The 21,414-nt window shown below is 54.3% G+C and overlaps 1 protein-coding gene across 1 annotated transcript in view; it reads left to right on the top strand.

Annotated features, from left to right (window-relative positions):
• The window catches only part of EP400 (E1A binding protein p400), a 113,318-nt gene that overhangs the window by 51,834 nt on the left and 40,070 nt on the right, over window positions 1–21,414 (top strand). The window contains 14 exon segments of the mRNA XM_032654075.1: window positions 4,245–4,381; window positions 5,411–5,580; window positions 6,144–6,318; window positions 6,420–6,556; window positions 8,930–9,116; window positions 11,404–11,570; window positions 13,251–13,436; window positions 14,275–14,516; window positions 16,385–16,422; window positions 16,424–16,528; window positions 16,530–16,551; window positions 17,855–18,010; window positions 19,671–19,765; window positions 20,255–20,526. Of these exon segments, the coding sequence (XP_032509966.1) occupies window positions 4,245–4,381; window positions 5,411–5,580; window positions 6,144–6,318; window positions 6,420–6,556; window positions 8,930–9,116; window positions 11,404–11,570; window positions 13,251–13,436; window positions 14,275–14,516; window positions 16,385–16,422; window positions 16,424–16,528; window positions 16,530–16,551; window positions 17,855–18,010; window positions 19,671–19,765; window positions 20,255–20,526 (2,089 nt within the window).

Genomic DNA, 21,414 nt, shown 5'->3' on the forward strand with positions numbered 1-21,414 from the left:
AGGCCCTCCTGTCTCTCTGCTGGATCCCGCCACCCCTGGAGCCTTGTGAGGGCTCGGCGTCTGTGCAGCAGCAGAGGGACGGGGTGCCCGCACTCCGCAGCAGGCCGTGCCCTGGCCCCGGACGTCTGCCTCCTCACCCCTCGGCTCTTCCAGCTCGCACGGACGTTCAGCCTTCGGCCCCCGTTCACTGCCCTCCGCTTGGCTGTGGGCCTGGCGCCCGCCTGCTCCCCGCCTGTGCTGTGGTGCTGTGGGGCTGTGGACGAGCCTGTGTGCGTGTCTCTAACACGGGACAGGGGCTTATAGGCTTCCTCTCGCAAGGGAAGTGTCCCGTAGCACCGGGGGTAGGGGAGCAGGAACCTCACGTTCCAGCACTTAGCCAGCTCCTGAGGAAGCACGGGCCATCACCTTCATCTCCGTGTCACAGCTTCAGTAGCAGGGAGGGGCCCCTCGAGTTTAGGGGGAGTTGGCACCCTGAGTAGGCTGGATGGAGATTCCTTCAGCCCTGGGATCGTTTCTTCCTCCCCGGCCCCTCTAACTTCTTTTACAGTTACCTTAACGTCTTTAGTAAATAACTCTTCTTTGCCCTTGGTTTTGAAAGCTTCCTTGATCTTACCTTTAGTACAAATGGATCAACTTTGAGGCCTTATTTCCTTGTGCTAGTATGTTTGTTTTTGACCCAGTACCACAAAGTGTCCAATGTAGTACTTTAAAATGAGTTTTTATATATATAGTTATCTCAAGATAGAAGAGCTACCTTGTCTTACTAGTTTATTGTTTAGTTGAAAAAAGTGTTCATTATTGTATTTATAATAGTAAGAACTTGGAAGCAGTGTACACTTCCAAAAGTAGGGGATTTTATTTCATCGGTTGAACAAACAAATGGATCAGTTATTCGTTCTGTAGGTGCTTACCCAGCACCTACCTGGTCCCAGGCACTGTTGTAGGCACCGGGGGTGCAGCTGTGAGCAGAGCAAAGCCCCCCCGCCCCCCCCACCTGTGAGGCTCACAGCAGGCACAGCGAATAAGGATTCCACACGTGGGAAGCAGACGTTGCCATTGTGTGTGGTGTGCTCGGCACAGCCCGTGAGCAGAGGCCTGAGAAAGCCGTGGCCACCAGGATCGAGGGGCTTGGGAACATGGGGTGGTGGGTGCAGAGGCCGAAGGGGTTGCCGGTGTGTCCACGGGACAGTGCTGAGGCTGGTGCGGAGGCCAGAGGGTGCAGAGCCAGGAAGGCCGCCGGCCGGCCAGGTGAGGGCCTTGCAGGCTCCGCAGGGTCTGGCTCTTCCTGGTTAGAGGTCTGTGTTAGTGCGGGTGTCGGAGGGGTCACTGGACCTCCTTGGTGCTGGGAACAGACTCAGAGGGCCAGCTGTTGGGAAGCTTGCCGCCCTGGGGGAGAGGCAGGGGCCTGGCAGGGCCTGGGGGGCCTGAAGGGAGGGCGGGCAGGCGTGTGCCTCCCGCTCCGCTTCCGCACAGGACAGGCCGAGTGGGGCCTGCCTGCGACCTGGCTCCCCTGCCTGCCCCCGCCCCCTGGGGCCCAGTGTCCTTGGCCTCCTCCTCACTGTGGGACCGTAAAGTTGGAGTTCACCGGTTCCTCAAGAGCAGAGGGCTCACTCCAAGAGACTCTGAGCGAGGGGGTTCTGGTAAGTTCACAGTTGGAATCCCTCACAAACTCACCACTTCTTTCTTTCTAAAGTAAAACAACCAACAGTCTGTAGCTGTCCACCTGCTTCCATCCCCAGTGGTGACCCCTCGGGGCAGTCTGCTGTGTGTCCTGCCTTGCTTCGCCCAAGTGTCAACAGACATCCTCACAAACACATACATAGACACTTGTCCCTCCTCTCCAGAAATGGAACAATGTACTAAATGCTAGTGAAAAAAAACAAACTTGTTTTTCACTGGAGGGGGGAAGGCACTTGGGCTTGATTTACATTTCCCTACTCACGAGGTCATGCCCTTCAGAGAGTTTATCGTCTGCTTGTATTTTTCCTTTTGTGAAATTTCTTTTTTCTTTTTCTTTTTTTTTTTGGCTGCACCGCGCAGCTTGTGGGATCTTGGTTCCCTGACCAGGGATCGAAACCAGGCCCTCCGCAGTGGAGGCACGGAGTCCTGACCACTGGACCGCCAGGGAAGTCCCATCCTTTGTAGAATTTCTTTTCACTTCCTTATTCATTTTCCTCTTAGGTGGTTTTATTTTAGTTGAAGTATAGTTGATTTATATTATTGTGTTAGTTCCAGGTGCACAGCAAAGTGATTCAGTGTTATATATATATATATATTTTCAGGTTATTTTCCATTATAGGTTATTACAAGATATTGAATATAGTTCCCTGTGCTGTAGTAAATCCTTACTGCTTGTCGATTTTTTTTTTCTTAAATTTATTTTTGGTTGCGTTGGGTCTTCATTGCTGCATGCAGGCTTTTCTCTAGTTGCGGTGAGCGGGGGCCACTCATTGCGGTGGCCTCTCTCGTTGCAGAGCACAGGCTCCAGGCGTGCAGGCTTCAGTAGTTGTGGCTCGCGGGCTCTAGAGCACAGACCCGGCAGCCGTGGCGCATGGGCTTAGTTTCTCCGCGACATGTAGGATCCTCCCACACCAGGGCTCGAACCCGCGTCCCCTGCATTGGCAGGCAGACTCTCAACCACTGTGCCACCAGGGAAGCCCTGCTTATCGATTTTATGTATAGTAGTTTGTATCTGTTAATCCCATACTCCTAATTTCCCTTTGGTAACCATAAGTTGTTGTTTTTTTGTCTGTGTCTGTGAATCTTTTTTGTTTTGTAAATGGGTTCAGTTGTATTATTTTTTAGGTTCCACACATAAGTGTTAACATGATACCTGTCTCTCTCTGACTGACTTCACTCAGTATGATCATCTCTGGGTCCGCCCGTGTTGCTGCAGATGGCGTTATTTCATTCTTTTTTATGTCTGAGTAGTATTCGTGTGTGTGTGTGTGTGTGTGTGTGTGTGTGTGTGTGTGTGTGTGTGTGTGTGTGTACACCACATCTTCTTTATCCGTTCCTCTGTTGATGGACATTCAGGTTGTTTCCACGTCTTGGCTATTGTGAATAGTGCTGCTGTGACCACTGGGTGCATGTATCTTTTCTAATTAGAGTTTTCTCTGGATATATGCCCATGGGCGGGATTGCTGGATGATATGGCAACTCTAATTTTAGTTTTTGAGGAATCTCCATACTGTTCTCCATAGTGGCTGCACCAACTTACATTCCCACCAATAGTGTAGGAGGGTTCCCTTCTCTCCACACCCTCTGCAGCGTTTACTGCTTGTAGACTTTTTGACGGTGGCCATTCTGACCGGTATGAGGTGATATCTCACTGTAGTTTTGATCTGCATTTCTCTGATAATTAGCGATGTTGAGCATCTTTTCACGTGCCTCTTAGCCATCTGTGTCTTTTTTGGAGCAATGTCTGTTTAGGTCTTCTGCCCAATTTTTGATTGAGGTGTTTGGTTTTTCAATGTTGAGTTTTATGAACTGTTTGTATATTTTGGATGTTAAACCCTGGTCAACTGTATTGTTTGCAAATATTTTCTCCCATTTTGGGTGGTTCTTTTTAAGGATCAGTAGTAATAACACTTTGCTTATGAGCTGTAATGGCTATAGATGTGTGTGTTACAGATATTTTTTCCAAGCCTGCCATTTCTGACTTTTAACTTGGTTTATGTTTATTTGTAGCACAGAAGTTGAAATTTATGTATGTATTGCCCAGAAATTTAAGAAACGCTTACTTTTCCAAAGAATGCAGTGAAACCGTGTGCTTTGGGCTGGGTTGGGATGGGTTTGGGTGTGTTCTGACTGGCGGCTGGGGACCGTGGCGAGCGTGAGTGTTGGACCAGCGCCTGTAGCATGGGGCTGCCAGCGGGCCGTGCTGGCCGCGGGGCTCGAGGCTGAGGATCTTCCTTTCTGAGCATTGTTCGCTGTAGACGGGAGTCCTTCCCCTGCTTACGTTAGGGGGTCATGTTTGAATGCGCTCTCATTTTACTGGCTGCTCATTCATTCGGTTCCTCTCTGTTGAGTGCGTCCGGCCTTGGCCCTGGGGGCAGGGCAGCGGCCCGTCCTGATGGTGACGGCTGCGCTGTAGGGCGGGCAGGGACACCCCCGCATCCCAGTGATGTCTGCTCTAGTCGCGCCCTGGCCTCACGCACACCTGCTGACCGGGCACAGCGCCGGGGACCTGCCCCGGACAGATGGTTTTTGTTACAGAGGGCATTTGTATGTCTCCTGTGTAGGCAACTGGGGCCCTCATCTTGTCGTTGTGAGGGGCTGTAACATCCTCAAGTGGGAGCTCGAACTGAAGCGCTGGTGTCCGGGGCTCAAAACGCTCTTGTATGTTGGCAGCCATAGAGAACTCAAGGCAAAGAGACAGGTATGTTAGTTTAAACTTGAAATAGAACTAAACAGAAAACATCTTACTTTCTATAGAAGACACATTTCAAAGTGTCAAAGCATGCTTGTTAGTGTAATTACTGTCAGTCACTCGTTTACGAGATACGAGACCTTCTAGTTGTCTGGGCTTAGAGCCCCCTTGAAGCATAGACTACACTCAGGAAACCGGCCATTCCATACAGGGCTTGTGTTCACCTCCCAGGAAGTGAGGGAACTTCCCCCAGAGCTCGGATGGTCTCTGGAGGTGCTGTCATCCTTTTAAACTGTAGACCTGTTGGTTATCACAGGCAGAAATAAGAAATTGTGATGCATCCTGAGTTCTGAATTACAGATCGTAAAATAATTCCCATGGATGTGTTTATTAGGAATATGTGTGACAAACAGATGAGCTTCTGAAATAACTCTGGACTCTTATTTTTCTATTTTCTGCCCAGTAGTTTCTAGTACTAGATTCTAAGTAAAAGTATGTTACAGGTCACAGTTTTTCATCGGAGAGAAAATTTTGGCTTATGGTTAGACTCTGCTGTGTTGAGTAATATTTACTTAAAAAGCGAGTACTTTGAGGGGTCTTTTCTTTTTTCCTTTTTTTTTTTTTTTTTTTTTAACTCTCTGGTAATTAATTTGCTTTTTAATAGCTTGGAACGTAGTCAGCTGCAGCATAGATGCTCACATTTCCTGTCGTCTTCTGAATACGTGTTCCATCACTAAGATGATGGACTATGAACGCGAGCCCCATTTCTGGGTGCTGTGTGCTGATCTGTTTTCCAAAAGCAATTGTTCATGCCTCGAAAGCAGTTTCTTAATTTGTCCACACAAGTGCTTAGCCTCCTAAAGAAAAAGATCATAAAAACATGAACAGCTGTTTTCTGTGTGATGAGAGAGCGGGTTACCAAGGAAGAGGAGGGGTGACGGCGGTGGGGCAGGTTAGGTGGGTAGTGAGCGCGCACGGAAGTCCTCTCCGGGCCGCTTGTTCCTGCGCAGACAGTGAGGCCTGGCTTCTGTGCTGCAGGGGTGGACAGAGCCCAACCGCATCAACGTCTGCATCACGTCCTACAAGCAGTTCTTCAAGGGCTACGCGTCCTTCACACGGGTGCGCTGGAAGTGCCTGGTCATCGACGAGATGCAGCGTGTGAAGGGCATGACCGAGAGGCACTGGGAGGCCGTGTTCACCCTGCAGAGGTCTGGCCACCCCTCTCCGCGTGCCGTGTGCTGGGTATTGTTGATGTAAAGGTTCTTGGGAGGGACTGTAGGAAGCTGCAGACTCCCAGGATGGCCTTTCAGCTTCAAGGGCTCCCCTCACTGAAGGCGCTCATTTAAGTCAGTCCGTTCCTCAAGACGTGTGTGTGTGTGTGTGTGTGTGTGTGTGTGTGTGTGTGTGTCTGTGTGTGTGTGTGCGTGCGTGTGTGTCTCTGTGTGTGTGTCTCTGTGTGCGTGTCTGTGTGTGTGTGTCTCTGTGTGTCTATGTGTGTCTCTGTGTGTGTGTCTGTGTGCGTGTCTCTGTGTGTGTGTCTCTGTGCGTGTCTGTGTGTGTGTCTCTGTGTGTCTATGCGTGTCTCTGTGTGTGTGTGTCTGTGTGTGTGTGTCTCTGTGTGTCTCTGTGTCTCTGTGTGTCTATGTGTGTGTCTGTGTGTCTGTGTGTGCGTTAGCTCCCGAGGATCGTTGTCCCTTTCCTTGAATGTCTCCCGAGACAGGCTCTGCGCCCAGCTTGACGTTTCAGGTGTCGTCTCCCGTTGTGTGTTCAGCCAGCAGCGACTGCTGCTCATCGACGCCCCGCTGCACAACACCTTCCTGGAGCTGTGGACCATGGTGCACTTCCTCATCCCGGGCATCTCCAGGCCGTACCTGCACTTGCCCCTGAAAGCCCCCAGCGAGGAGAATCAGGACTACTACCACAAAGTGGTCATCCGGCTGCACCGGGTATGCGGCCGCCGCTGCGGGTCCCTGCTTGACAAGCACCCCCGGCTTAGCGTGCATGGGCCACGACTTCATTTTAGCAAAGGAGAACTTTCTTTTTTCAGGTGACACAGCCCTTTATTTTGCGGAGAACTAAGAGAGATGTGGAGAAGCAGCTAACGAAGAAATACGAGCACGTCCTGAAGTGCCGCCTCTCCAATCGACAGAAGGCCTTGTATGAGGATGTCATCCTGCAGCCGGGGTGAGTTCAGGGCTGCGCACTCCTGGCCACCTTCCTGGGGAAGAGTGGGCCCCTCTGGCCTTGCGGAAGGCTCCTCCTCGGCGGTGGGCCTCTGCAGCTGGAGGCCATGCTCGTGCCCGGCCCTGGCGGCTCCGCTCCTCTCAGGCTGGCAGGCTCCCCCTCCCTGGTCCCATCAGAGGCCGTGCCCAGAGCCGGCCCAGGAGGAGTACAGCGTCTCAAGCCGCTCGGTGCCGCACTGCACTGGAGGTTCACGCAGGAGGCCGTGCTGATTGAGTGGCTCGTCCGTTCACAGCCGCGTGTAGGATGTGAGACCGAGGCCCGTGTGCCGTGTGGTCAGGTGCAGGTGGCGCTCCAGGGCCACACCGGGTGGCCACGGGCACCTCTGTATGGACCCTAGAAGGGTGGGGCCCCGTCCTGTCCATGATCCTTCCCGTGACCTGTTTGGCTCTTTTTGTCATTGGTCGCGAGCGTTGTGTGCTTAAGTGCGTAATGTGGTCCGAATAGCGTCCACAGCAGCAAGTGTGCAGGAGAGGGTTTTGCTGTTAATGCCTGCTTGTGTCATAGGCTTCTTTTTAGACAGCTTTAGGACGGAGTGTAAGTAGCCAGTCCTTGGCAACCAGCGTCATGCTGCAGCAGGCCGTTGACCATCTCAGTCAGGCATAGGAGCTGTGGAAACCCCACCCCTGACAACACGTGCAGTGACAGATCCTGCTTCCTGGACACTATGGGAGCAGACAGCCCGCGGCACGGCTGGCGCCTGCTGGCGGTCAGCTGTCTCAGCCCGTGCTGATCCGGAGAGAATCGCAGTGTGCGCAGAGGGCGGGTCCTGGACCAGCAGGCGCGGGCTCATGTGGCCAGGGCATCCCTTCACCCAGACAGACAGAGCCCCGGCGTCCTCGGGACGCCTGCTCTTTGGTGGCGTGCCGTGGGACGTCGCTTGGGTTGCGCTTGGCAGTGACGACCTTGGTCCCGCTTGTCGAGTGTGGGATGCTCTCTGTGTGCTCATAGGAGAGGCCCCTGCATCCGGGAACCACTGGGCCAGCAGAGCCTAGGTTGTCCTGTGCCGCAAGGTCCCGATGGAGCGGCGGGGAGATTCCCTGTCTTAGGTCCCTGCACCTCTTTCTCTCGGGCCTGTTGATCAAGTCAAGGAGGGCCATGAGCAGGCCTGTGCTGACCCCATGGCGGCTCCCGGGCGTGCCCCGCACGCCTCGGTGCATGTTGACACGATGGTCTCGGGGTCCTCGGCTGGGCTCTGAACGTCGCTCCCGGTCAGTGCCTTCCTGCCCTCTGCGTGGCGACCGTGTCACACGTTTCTACCACCTTCCCAGAGAGCCCTGCGGACCCGCCTGTGGTAGCGCCACCTCCTCCTGGTTTCTGTTACAGTCCTTCTGGCAGGCTCTGAGCTCAGCCCCTCAGGAGCCTCCATTTTTAGTTTTCTTGGTCTCGTGTTTTCTCTCCTGTCTCATCCGGATATATATCGCTGGCCTCTGAACGGCCGCCCTCCCCTCTCCCCTTCTGCTCTCTGGCACCGCCTGTGCGCCGTCCACGTCCCCGACCCCCCCCCCCCCCCCCCCCCCCCCCCCCCCCCCCCCCCCCCCCGCTCCACCCCTGCGCCCACGCGCTCTGTCCTGGCGGGAGCTGCCTGGGCCGCCGGGCTGACCGCGTCCTCCTGTGGCGGCTTGAGCTGTCCCCAGGCACCGCAGATCCCATGTGTGCGGGACTGGCTTCCCCAGACGTGCCTCTCCGCTAGGTTTGCCTGACTCAGGACGCTGTGCTCCACCATCCAGGCCGTCCTCCCGTCCTGCCGTCCCCTCTGCTCCCCCTCTGCTCTCCAGTCCCTGCCCGCCCCGCTCCACGGCTCCTTCCTGCCTCGCCCGCTGGGCGCGCTGTGCTCTGCGGCCGCCCTTGGGGGCCCCCAGCCTGGAGGTCTCAGCTGGCCTCCATGCAGTCCCCGCACCGTGGCCCCCGTGGCGCCGGCGCGGTGTCAGGCCTGTGGGTCTCCTCCTTCGCCGGACCACCCCGTGCAGTCACTCTTACCCCTGCCCCTTGAGGGCCTTCTCCCCCAGGCCGGGTGTTCTCACCCCGCCACTGCCTGCCGGCGCTCGTCATGGCTGCCGTGGAGAATGGCGTCGTCCCCGTCGCGGGAGGCGAGGAGGGCCGTTCCCGTCTGCCGTGCGCCCTGGCTCTCCGGCTGCCCGTCCTGTGTCACGGGGGTGGTGAGCGAGTCTGAGAGCGCTCCCTGCACAGAGGCGGGTCCGGATGTCGTTGCCGTGCGAGCCAGGTCTGGGGGGAGCGCGCCGACTGCGTGTCTGTGGAGCCCAGCCGGCACGTGCTCGCAGCCACGGCAACGCTTGTGTCTCTCCCCACGGACAGGACGCAGGAAGCTCTGAAAAGCGGGCGCTTTGTGGACGTGCTGAGCATCCTCTTGCGGCTGCAGCGGATCTGCAACCACCCCGGGCTGGTGGCGCCCCGGCTCCCGGAGTCCTCCTACACGGCGGGGCCGCTGCAGTGCCGCTCGGCCTCGCTCATCCTGAAGGCTCTTGACCGAGACCTCTGGAAGGTATGCAGAGGGTGCGGGCGGCTCCGCCTGAGGTCTCTTCTGGGTGCTTCCGGAACGTCGGTCTCCACTATCTTGCGTCCTGCGTTTCGCCATCGCCTGACGCTGGGCAGCGTCGAGTGGCGGCGTGATGGGCCTTCCCCGCGACCTCGAACCCGCTTTGGAATGGGCCCGAGGGGTGAGCCCACAGTGTGAAGGAGCAGGGAGGGTTTTCCTCGCCTGACCGTTGGCCCCTGAGAAATGGCAGAGCGTGTGGAGGAGAGCAGGGCTCAGAACTGCGGGACCGCGGGGGTGTCCTCACACGTGCGCACGCGGTCTGAGGCCTGCGGGGGCCTTTCTGTTAAAATGTTAGTAACTGTCCCTAGGTGGGGAAACTCCGTTATTTTTGGACCAAAAAAATAGAGTCGTATACCTTTCTGTGTTTGAATTTTGGGGTAATTTTGGAAAGTTTTTCCAAAACCAAAATTTTTGAAACAAAAGAGATTGGGTTAGGTTGGGTGATTGTGAGCGCAAGTGTGCTGAGCTCGTGGCTCTCAGCAGGGCAGGGCCGAGCCCTCGGGCCGTCGTTCCTGCTCGTGGCTCTCAGCAGGGCAGGGCCGAGCCCTCAGGGCCGTCGTTCCTGCTCTGGCTTCCACGCGGGAGGCTGAGAGCTTGCCCAGACCAGCCGGCCGCTGGCAGGCTGGTGCCTGAGTTCCCCTTGGCTGTCTCTACCCCAGAGGACCAGGGACCGAGGTCTCACAAATGCGGAGAAACAGGAACCAGCTCTGTGGCTTCGATAATTTTGTGCAGGTTCGGGGTGTGGACGGGACAGGGACCCTGGGTCCAGATTGCAGGGGCTCACGTCCCGGCTCTGCCCCATGAGGAGTGCGGCCTCGGGTGGTCAGTCTGCCTCGGTTTCCTCACCACACCGGGAAGTCGTGAGGAATCGGTCAGTTAATGTCCGTGATGGTCTGAGGAAGGGCCTGGCTGGTAAGCAGTAGTATGTGGTGAGTTACGTGACGGATGTGATTCCTACCGCGATGCCTACTGTTCTTTTATTGGAGTGTAGTTGATTTATAGTATTACTTTCAGGTAGGGATGAGTTTTTCGTTGAGTTAAAGAAAAATTGAGCCATGGGGGTTAAAGTTGCGTCAGAAGCAGGCTACCTCAAGATACCACTGGGGCGGGGAGGTGTTTCATGGATAGTAGTTTTTATGTTGTGTTTTCATTTTAAAAACAGTGTTACTGAGGTAGCTCGTTATCGTAAAGCTCACTGTTCTGAAGCGCACAGTTTGTTGGTTTGAGTGTATTCACGGAGTTGTGCAACAACCATCGCCACTAATACTAGAACATTTCATTACCCCGAAGAGAAAATCCACACGCACTGTCGTTCCCATTCCCCCTCCCCTTCCCAGCCCTGGCAGCCACTTACCTGCATCTGTCTCTGTGGATTCACCAGGTCCAGATACTTTATATCAATGGCTCACGTCACTTGAGCATGATACTTTCAGAGTTCATCCACGTTGCAGCCTGTGTCAGGATCTCCTTCCTCCATTGTCTGGATGGACCGCAGTGTGTCCATCCGTCCGCGAGCTGATGGGCACTTGGGTGGTCTCCGCTTTTTGGCCCCTGTGAGTGCACATTCGTGTGCAAGTTGTGCTTGGGCGTGGGGCTCCCTTCTTGTGGGGCTCCTCTTGGGCGCATGTCTGACGGGCAGGGAGTTGCAGGGTCACGTGTAGAGTCCGTGTTTAACCTTTTGATCAACTGCCTTGCATGGTGGCTGCCAGGTTTCCCATCCCCACCAGGGTGTGAGGGGGTGGGGGCATTCACGTCTCCACATCCTTGCCCACACCTGCTGTCCATCCTCTTTGATTCCCGCCATGCTGGTGGGGGTGAGAACGTCTGAGAGAAGCACAGGTGGAGTGAACATCCCCAGGGCTCCGGACGTGGTGACGTGCCGCCCGCCGCTGCAGCTGCACCAGCACGCTGGGGTCTCTCCCTCAGCCTCCCGGCGAGGCCGAGCATCTCCGTCCGTTCACACGAGCGTTTTCCAGGCTCGTCCCTCTCTGCTGAGTCTAGTCCGTCTCTTAAGTGCCACCCTCTCCTTTCCCACTGCCACTCGGGATGACCACGTGCCATCACTCCCACCTTTCTTCAAGTTGGGGAACTGAGCACACCGAGGTCCGGCAGGTGCCTCGCAGCAAGACGGCTGCTCGGGGCCTGGCCTTCCCGGTTTGGAATCGACTTGGATTCCTAGTCAGCTGTTTTCTTCCTGCCTCCTGTAGCAAAATTGTTTTCTTTTTGTCCTTAGGAAACCGACCTTTCTATATTTGATCTTATTGGCTTAGAAAATAAAATGACTCGCCACGAGTCAGAACTGCTGGGTAAGAAGAAGGTGACACGGAAACTCTTCGAGGAGCTGTTCACCGCGCCGCCACCGTCGGGCAGGCCAGCGGCTGTCAGACTGAAGCCCAGCAGGTGTGTAGTGTGGTGTGGAGCGTCACTTCCTGCTCACCAGCCGGCTCTGGCTGGGTCCTGGCTGGTTGTGTGTCGTGGTGTCTGGGTGGCATCCCCTCTTCTGCTGAAAGGGACCCCGGCCCTGCAGCCTCTCGGGCAGACCTGGGACCACCAGGTTGGAGCTCCACACGAGAACTGGGACTATAGCCTGTGAAAAGAAAGGCTAATCATCTAATTTGACTATCTGCTTCTCCTGGAAATTACCCAGATGTCCTTGGATCCTGGGATAAACAGCAGGGGTGTGCAGGGCGTAGGAGAGGCTCTTTTCATCATCTTGAAGAAGCATTGGCCTTTGGGAGGGCTCTGCCTGGGGAGGTGGTCAGGGGCAGGGTGGTCAGGCTGCCTCTGACCTGGTGCGGGTATGGTGGCAGCCGTCAGGGCAGGGGGCCACTGCGGCGGGGCGCGGTTGGGACCCTGAGGTCTGGCAGAGTCTCCACCCCTGACTGCAGCATCAAGGGCCTCCAGGGACATGGTGCAGGTGCCAGAGACTGGGAGGAGCGGTGTGTGCAGATGGATGAACTCGAAACACGTGATTCAAGACAGGCCACACCCGTGCAGCTGGGTTTGTGCACAGCTCTGTGCTCCAGCTAAAAACAAAGAAAAAGCAGACGGGTGTTTCCGAGAGGAAGAGCAGACGGGTGTTTCCGAGAGGAAGAGCAGACGGGTGTTTCCGAGAGGAAGAGCAGACGGGTGTTTCCGAGAGGAAGAGCAGACGGGTGTTTCCGAGAGGAAGAGCAGACGGGTGTTTCCGAGAGGAAGAGCAGACGGGTGTTTCCGAGAGGAAGAGCAGACGGGTGTTTCCGAGAGGAAGAGCAGACGGGTGTTTCCGAGAGAAAAGCAGACGGGCGTTTCCGAGAGGAACGGGCTGGCTCCACAGATGGCAGCCCATTGCTGTTGCCTTTTCTCTGCGTGACCTCCCTGGCGACTTGGATCCGACCACCCTCGCCTCAGCTGCCTGGCCCACACTCACAGGAGCCTGCAGCCCTCAGTTAAACACATGGCCAGGGCAACGAAGCCGCAGTCCTCTTGGGGCTGGCCCGGCCTCGTTTAGTGGCTTTCTGCTGGCTGCGCATTGCACAGGGGTTTTGATATAGAAGTCCTGCCATCATGGTTTTCCAGGTTAAAGAAATAGGAGGAGCATGTTGCTTGTGATAAAATCGGACAAAGCAGCCATGGTGTGGATCCCCCTTCACAGTTTTACCCACTGGTGCCTGTGGGGTGCCTTTACCATTTCTGCTGATTCTCTCCATTTCCTATACTGCCTTGTTACCTAGTTGTGCAAGTTGACTTTTCACCCCACTTTACTCTTATTCAAAAGAGTAGTAGAATGGACTTTATGTGTTAGAAGCAGTTTTTCTAGTCCACGTTCACGGGAACTTAATCACATTCACCCCTGCATCGCCCAAGCGTTGGGGTACACGTACCATTTTTAGGTACTAAGCACCTCCCTCAGGGTCCCTGGTGAGCGCTGCTTCTTAGCACAGCATTTAGAAATCCCCCCACCCCTCTTTAAACTGCACCCAGGGTGTGGGAACCCCACTGCCCGCGGGGCAGCCCTGTATCCCCGGGGCCCATTCAAGAGACCATGCCTGCCGCGTCTCAGCAGTGCTCGTGTCTTCCTGCCCGCGCTCGGGCGTCCAGGTTGTTTCAGCCCGTGCAGTATGGCCAGAAGCCCGAGGGCCGCACCGTGGCTTTCCCCAGCACACACCCGCCCCGGACGGCCACGCCCACAGCCACTGCCACGCCACAGGGCCACGTTCGAGGACGGCCGCCCATCGCCACGTTCTCTGCAAATCCGGATGCAAAAGGTATGCCTCTCGTGGGGGTGTGCTCGGCACCGCAGAGGGTTTTTGTGGAAGAAGTTCTTCGTGCTTCCCTGGCCCCATGGGGACGTGTGACCACTCCTCTGAGCGGGAGTGGGACCGTGCACCCTGGCTCTGCCCAGGAGACCATGTGTAGTTCTCATGTGAGTTTTACGCTTTTTTTTAAAGTCTTTGAACTGTATAAGCTATCCCCTTCTTAGTTGAGTACTGTTGATGTGATGGGGAAGATGTACCTCGGCAGAAACGTTGTCTTTTATGTCGGGAAACGCCTGTCAAAGTCATTTATGAAACTTCTGAGGAAGTCTGCTTTTGTGTTCTGGGCCACCGCTTCAATGTAACTCTGATTGTTACTTGAAGAAGGATAGGGTAAATGGCAGAAAAGGTAATAAAAATTGTCTTCTAACCCTAATCCACGGGGTCCTCAATGTCAAGTCCCCTGTGTTTTTCTGAGATGTTCATAAATGCCAGAGCTGCTTGTTGCAAGAGCTCTTCGTGCAGCTGGGGACGCCAGCGCTGCCTGACCTCCGTGCGTGGTTAAGATGTGGTTCTCACGGACGGACACGCCCGAAGGGGCCGGCCTTGTGACACTCCCGTTTACTCCAGAAATGCACCGTGTCGTGGACTGGTGGACTCGAAGTGAAAATATCAATAGTTAACGACGGATAAAAAATTAGATTTCTCTCATCCTGTAGACCACCCACCCCCCTTTTTAGAGAGGGCGTCTCCTTTGAGAGGCGGTATGAAGTAATGTTTGTTTTATTTCTTTAAAATTCGGGTTTAATACTGCATTTTCTGAAGAACCTCTAACAGCTTTTGCACAAACCAAACCTTATCGATTGCAGCGCCAGCACCCCGTTTCAGACCTCTCAGGCCTCCACCGGTGCTCCGAGACACCAGCCCGCCTCGACCTTCAGCACAGCACCTAGCCCAGCCCATCCTGTGAAACTGCGGGCTCAAACCACTGCCCCGGCCTCCACCCCGGGCCCGCCCCAGCCCCAGCCCCAGGCCCCCTCGCACCCGGCCGGGCAGAGCGCGCTGCCTCAGGGGCTGGTGCTCACCTCGCAGGCCCAGGCGCGCCTGCCTAGTAAGTGGCTTCGCCTCTCCTGGGTCTGCCACCTCTTTGTACAAGGACATTGCGTTCACACGAGCAGCGTGTGAAGGGCCTTGCTGTCCACTCCCTTTGTCCTCCCCGACCCCGTGTCCGGTGCTGCCTTCGCCACGCTGTCCTTTTCCCGCCCTAAATCTGCAGAGGGAGGGCTCCGCTCAGGGCCGGAGTCCAGGGTCTTGTCCTTTCTCTGTCCTTCCTTCTGACCCCATCCGTCAGCTTTGCTTCTCTCCTGTGCTCGTGCTCTGCCTCAGTGGCCGAGGATGGCACTTCTCCTTTGTGAGCCACGGGTTTGTCCCGTCAGCCTCCAGGGCCCTCGGAGAGCAAAGGGCAATAAAACACAAGCCTGTGAACTAGGGTTCGACTCCCTTTTAGTCTCTTGCTTATTACCAAATTTAAATCTGGAATGACTGTTGCTCAAGTGAGACATTTTGTAATCACTCACTGAAACATCGCGACCTTCTTACATTTTTTAAATAGAACTTTTTATTGTGACCAGCGCGATTAGGGTACTACCTCTGTCCATCCTGCTGTTGGAAGTACCCTGATGGAAACTGTCCTGGGCTACACCATTTCTCAGATGCCACCTGGAGCACTTTATCGGTTGGCACAAGTTGTGTTGAGGCCTTTCTGGAGAGACAGGAGAGAGAGAGTAGTAGTGTCATGAGAGACACCGGGTTCAGGCTAGTTCTTCTCTTGTGATGAGCCTGTCTTCCGTGCCAGCAAATGCGAAGCACTTACCCTGGTCATTGCCCAGGGGAGGAGGGCCCTTGCATACATTGCAGTTTTTCTTTCTTTTGGCCAGGGGTAGGAGTCCCGGGGGTGTACCCAGGAGCCGTGCTTGGGGGGCGCAGGGTCAGGCCGCCTTTCATGTCTCCACTTCTGGACTGAGGAGGGCTTGTGGGAGAGTCGTAGTTCTGTGCACAGATCTCTGCATCTCTTTTTCCGTTTTTCCCTTCCTGTTTATGGTTTCTGTGGCAAGATACCCTGGATGTTTTCCTCGTCTTTTGCTAACTATCCTCTTTATAGCATCACTACTAATTCTGGCCTGAATTTTCATGGGAGGAACATCTAGACTCGAATATCAACCATTGGGTTTAAAACAAAAAAAAAAAGCCTTTAAAGCTATTATTGAATTACAGTTTGAAGGTGGTACCTTTTTGAGTGAGGTGCATATGACTCCATCTGAGTTCTGTTTTTTAAAAAAAAAAAAAAAAAGCTTTAAGCGGTGTTAAATCTTCCATTTTTTCAGTTAAAATTTACAGACCAAATCCTACAATCTAGTTCAAATTAGTGTGAAACACTGTATCATGAAGTGTGATGTATTTATGTACTTAAATACATCCCACGTTTTGAAAAGTTATGAGTATAACTGAAGCTAGTTCTCTATCTTATATCTATACTGATAAATCTTGTTTATCTCTGTGAGCTAAATCGGACATGTACTTTCTCACATTCTGAAAGGATTCATGAAGTTGAGAGGTTGATATGAGAGTTTCAAAGTGTATGACCAATACATTTCCGCTACTTCTGATGTTTGCTACTTTTTTATCGCCTGGAAAGAAAAGCAAAATGTTCCTTAAGGGCTTGGTTAATTATATTAATATCTGATACTCTAAAATTTCTACCAGTTATGATGAAGTTAACCATTAAAATCTGGTGTTAATTTTAATTGGTTTTTTTTCTATTAAAATATTTTCTGAAAGTGTTAGAAATACCCCAATAAATGTTTCTGTGACACTTCAGTTTGCTACAGACGGTCATTCTCTGTGACAAGTGATCGTCAGTATAGCGATCGAAAACTCTTCCCAAGAGTTTTCTTTCTCGTCTGCTCTACATCTCTGCAGGTGGGGAGGTGGTCAAAATAGCCCAGCTGGCTTCCCTCGGCGGGCCCACCGAGCCGAGTCGCCCAGCCGGAGAGCCCCGTGACACTTCAGTTCCAGGGCAACAAGTTCACCTTGTCGCATAGCCAGCTGCGGCAGCTGACAGCCCGGCCAGCCCCTGCAGCTCCAAGGTAGGGTTCGCTGACGGGCGGTGACCCACGAAGGCTTTAAGCCAGGGCGTCCCGGCAGCTCCCACTGCAGCTGTGACTTTGGCCCCCCTTAAGCACAGGTGCTTCACCTGTAAATGGCCTTAATGAGTCTCACCTCGTTGGTGTTCAGAGGACTTGGGAGACAGTGGGTAAATCACCTGGTGGCCTGGCCCTTGACACACGTTAAATAGAGGATAGCCGTTCTTAAATAAAATCTGCCCTTTGAATAAAGTTTCCTATTTTAAAAATCAAAATAGAAATATTTTCCTCCTTTCAAATTTCATTGTGAGGTAAATTGTCCTAAAAGTGCCAAAGTCCAGCAATTTATGTAGGAGAAATTATTTTCTTTATGTGCAGATTTTAAAACTTCCAGACCAAAGCCCTCCCAAGCCTTTGCTGAGAGCACTGTGTTCGTGTAGTAACTGCTTCTCGGAGGAAACGAGGGGATGCAGTTTAGTTCATGTTAACCCTCAGTGACTCTGCTGGAGGGTAGGACCCAGAGGAGGGATCCGGCCACCTCCCCAGGCAGCCTCCCCCGACGCGTCGTCGTTCACAGCTCTCATCGGGGAGGAAGGTTCAGTTGTCAGCCAGGTCTGGGGTGCTCTGTGTGGACGCTGGGGACACGCACCTCAGCAGAGCAGAGGCCCCCAGGAAACCCGCCACAAAGAAACGGGTTCATTTGGTTTTATTCCATATTTCTCTGGTTTTTTGACCAAAGGGGTGAGGTCATCTCTTAAAATTTCTGGTGAACTCTAGTTTTTGTAGAGGACGATTCCGGAGCAAAAGATGCCAGGAGACTTAATCACAGAGAGGTTGAAAATGGCAGGCTCCTGGAACAGTGGCTATAGAGCCACAGCATCTGGGCTAAAAAAAACCGAGTGTTTTGGTATTTCTTCATCCAGCTTGTCTGGTTGGCAGGCACCCAGTACGTGATCTTGGAGCTGGGACCTTCCAACCCGTGACTGCCTCAGGCCTCGAGCAGACGTGACAGATGCTGAGCGGGTACTCGCTGCATTACCCGAAATCAGTCAGGCATCGCAAGGAGTAGAGGAGCTTTTTCTTGACATTAAGCCAAGTGACTTTGATCCTTGGCATTTTCATTCATTGTGAATGAAATAGTTTCATTTTTCTCCAAGTAACTGAACTTGGCATTGCCTCATTGGAGGAAATTTGATTTTGGATTTTCGGTTTATTGCCTTGTTCCTGTACCTTAGGAAGTGGGTGTAGCCTGGGGCTTGAAGACACACTTGGCTCGTGACTGACCCCCATGCATGTGTGATTGCAGGCAGCGTCCTCCAGATTGTGTCCGCGCCTGGGCAGTCCTACCTGCGACCTCCAGGCCCCGTGGTGATGCAGACAGTGTCTCAGGCGGGGGCCCTGAACGCCCTGGGAAGCAAGCCCCCAGCCGGCGGCCCAAGCCCCGCACCCATGACCCCGCCAGGTAGAGTGCTGTGAGCCGGAAGGAGGCTTGGTTTTGAAACTTCTTTTCTTCCTTCCTTCCTTCCTTTCCCTTTCTTTCTTTCCTTTCTTCCTTTCTTCCCTTCTTCCTTCCTTTCTTTCCTTTCTTCCTTCCTTCCTCCCTTCCTTTCTTTCCTTCTTTTCTACCTTTCTATAAATTTATTTATTTATCTCTGTTGCGGTGCATGGGCTTCTCGTTGCAGTGGCTCCTGTTTCTGCAGAGCACAGGCTCTAGGCACGTGGGGTCAGTCGTTGTGGCTCGCGGGCTCTAGAGTGCAGGCTCAGTAGTTGTGGCACGCGGGCTTAGTTGCTCCGTGGCATGTGGGATCTTCCTGGACCAGGGCTCGAACCCGTGTCCCCTACATTGGCAGGCGGATTCTTAACCACTGCGCCACCAGGGAAGTCCATGAAACTTCTTTCTGACTTTCTTTGCTTCTGAGGCAAGTGGGGAGCGTGGATGATTTCTGTGATGCCTCAGAACCCGTAGTCCCAGTTGTGGCCGCCTCTGATTTCCATAGATGGCCCGTGTCAGCTTGGTTTCTTTTCTTTCTCTTTTGCTCCCAAAGGTAATGGTCGAGCATAACCACCCTCACTCAGCCTTTAGATGTTTGATTTGGTTTTGCTCTGACAAGAAACTTGGAATCATGAGAAATTTTGCTTGTTAATTTACAGATACATTTAGGGCACGTGCTAGAAGTTCTTGGACAGGTAACGGAGCAGGGTTTGGACCTGGACCTGTCTGCGGCCAGTGTGCCTCCTTGCCTGTTCCACAGCCTGCTTCCCGCCAGGGTCCCCTGCTCTCCACACACCCACACTGCAAACATCGGGCACGGGCACTTGGGTCGGGTTGATGTATGCAAGCAGCAGGGACCTCTCTCAAGTGGAATCCCTGGTCACTGCCCAGCCCCAGGCCCTGGGTCGTCTGTGGTGCCATTGGGGTGGGGCTTCTGCACCCCGTCCCCACTGGGCTCTGTCAGTGGGTGGGTGCTGGAGGGACCATGAGGCTGGCAGCATCGCCTGGCGTCGCTCTACCTCCCAGCCAGGCCGTGCAGCTCTACTCGGTTGGTCTGTTCTTCAGGCTTTCTTCCTGCTTCCTGGAACCAGCTGTGCCAGCACCCTCCCCGGAGGGCGCTCAGTCCTGCTCTGCGGGCCCCAGCTTCCCGACCTGACACCAGTCCGGCCGCTGGGTTCTAGTCACCTCGACCCTTCTCTGTCGCTCCCCGCAAGTGACCCCTTCTCGGTCCTCAGCCGCCTCTTCCGCAGGCCCTTGCGAGGAGCCTCTGTCAGACGGGCAGTGTGGCGTGGCTGATGGGAACAGGCCGCGTGGGGCCCAGGCATCCCTCTGTCCCAGGCACGCAGGTCAATGTTGCCGAGATGCCAAGGGCAGTGGAGCACTGGGCCCGCGTGGCTGCTGCTTGGCGCAGTGACGGGAGTGACCGCGGGTCTGAGGTCATGCCGGGCACTGCCAAAGGAAGGAGGCAGATCGCGGCGCTCAGCTCAGACCCTGGCCAGAGAGCGGGAGAGCTTCACTGGTGGTTGTGAACGGTTGACCCACTCCAGAAACGTGCTAGTGAAAGCTGACGATGTTCCGGAGAGTGTTGCCGGTAGTTTGGTATGCCAACCCTTCGTTTTTGCCTTTGTAGTGGGTGTGCCCAGCCGACTGGCAGTCAGTCCCCTGGCCGCAGGAGAACCTGGAGTGGCCTCCAAGCCAGCCTCTCCCATCGCCGGGCCGACCCAGGTACGGGGCAGCAGACCCCAGCACACGGTGCCAGCGCCACCCCTGCACGCACGGAAGTCGTTGTCACTCGGGAGCGTTGTGATACTCAACCGCTTCTGCGAGGCAGCATCAGTTTATCTGCTGCTAAAAACACGCTGTCTCTAAATTAGAGAATCTCGATCTCAAAGACGCTTTTCCTACTAAAAGAAATGAAACCAGCTTTAGGACTGCAAAAATGCCCTTTCACATTTTTTTGTATTCTTCTACTGGTCTTCCAGTCATTAGAAACGCTCACTGTGTCTCGAGAAGTACTTTACACGCTGGCAGAGAAAATGGCGCCCGTTTGCTCTGCTCTCTTTTCTGTCACTGTTTCCCTTGGAGCCAGGGCCCGCACGTCTAAGCGTGCTCTGCGGCCGGTCACCGTGCGTGAGGGACCCGTGGGGCTTGGTGAGGCCGGGAACTGGCCGTGCTGTTTCTCAGTAACCGTTTTCATCTCTGTTTTTGATGAAGGAGGAAAAGACCAGACTTTTGAAAGAGCGGCTGGACCAGATTTATTTTGTCAACGAACGGCGCTGCTCTCGCAGCCCTGTCTACGGCAGAGACCTGTTGGGGCTTTGTTCCCTGCCCAGCAGAGGGCAGTCGCCTTGGCTCGGGGCTCCTGATGGAGGTCATGGGAAGGGGGCTGGGCCCGCGAGCCGGTACACGCCACCCTCAACAACTCGCAGGGACCTGATTTTGACCCTGACTCAACGTCAGGAATCCCTCCAGGACGTCATGGACAGGTATGGGAGCATGCTGTAAGCGTTCTTTACTCAGTTGCTGTGTCGCACCCAAGCAGCTTTTGTTGTTCTGTGGACGCTGATCTCATTCCTAAGTTTCTCCCCGGGTTGTCCCTTGGAGTCTGTCCGAAATCTGTTTCAGAGTCTTCAGCTTTGGCGCCAGATGGCCTCTCCACCCTCTGGGAGCCTGTGTGCCCCTCCCTGCGGATCAGTTCTGTACCCCACGGGCCTGGGCCTGTGTGCAGAGCACAGCACCGTGCTCATTCAGGGCTGGGGGCCAGACCATTGTGTTGTAGACCGCTTTCTCCATTTTGCTCTTTTAAAATAATATTTTAGGGACTTCCCTGGCGCGCAGTGGTTAAGAATCCGCCTGCCAATTCAGGGGACACGGGTTTGGGCCCTGGTCCGGGAAGATCCCACATGCCGCAGAGCTACTGAGCCTGTGCTCTAGAGCCCGCGAGCCACAACTACTGAAGCCTGCACGCCTATGGCCCGTGCTCTGCAACAAGAGAAGCCACCGCAATAAGAAGCCTGCGCACCGCAACAAAGAGTAGCCCCCGCTTGCCGCAACTAGAGAAAGCCCGCATGCAGCAACGAAGACCCAATGCAGCCAAAAAAAAAAAAAAAAATATTATTATTATTTTTAAATTTACTTATTTATTTATTTTTGGCTTCTCATTTATTTTGGTGCACAGGCTTCTCAGTGCGGTGGCTTCTCTTGTTGTAGACCGTGGGCTCTAGGCGTGCAGGCTTCAGTAGTTGTGGCTCACGGGCTCTAGAGCGCAGGTTCAGTAGTTGCAGCGCACGGGCTTAGTTGTTCTGCGGCATGTGAGTTCTTCCCGGACCAGGGCTCGAACCCGTGTCCCTTAGCATTGGCAGGTGGGTTCTTAA

Source organism: Phocoena sinus, chromosome 14 (genome assembly GCF_008692025.1).
Source record: "Phocoena sinus isolate mPhoSin1 chromosome 14, mPhoSin1.pri, whole genome shotgun sequence".
Lineage (NCBI taxonomy): Eukaryota > Metazoa > Chordata > Mammalia > Artiodactyla > Phocoenidae > Phocoena > Phocoena sinus.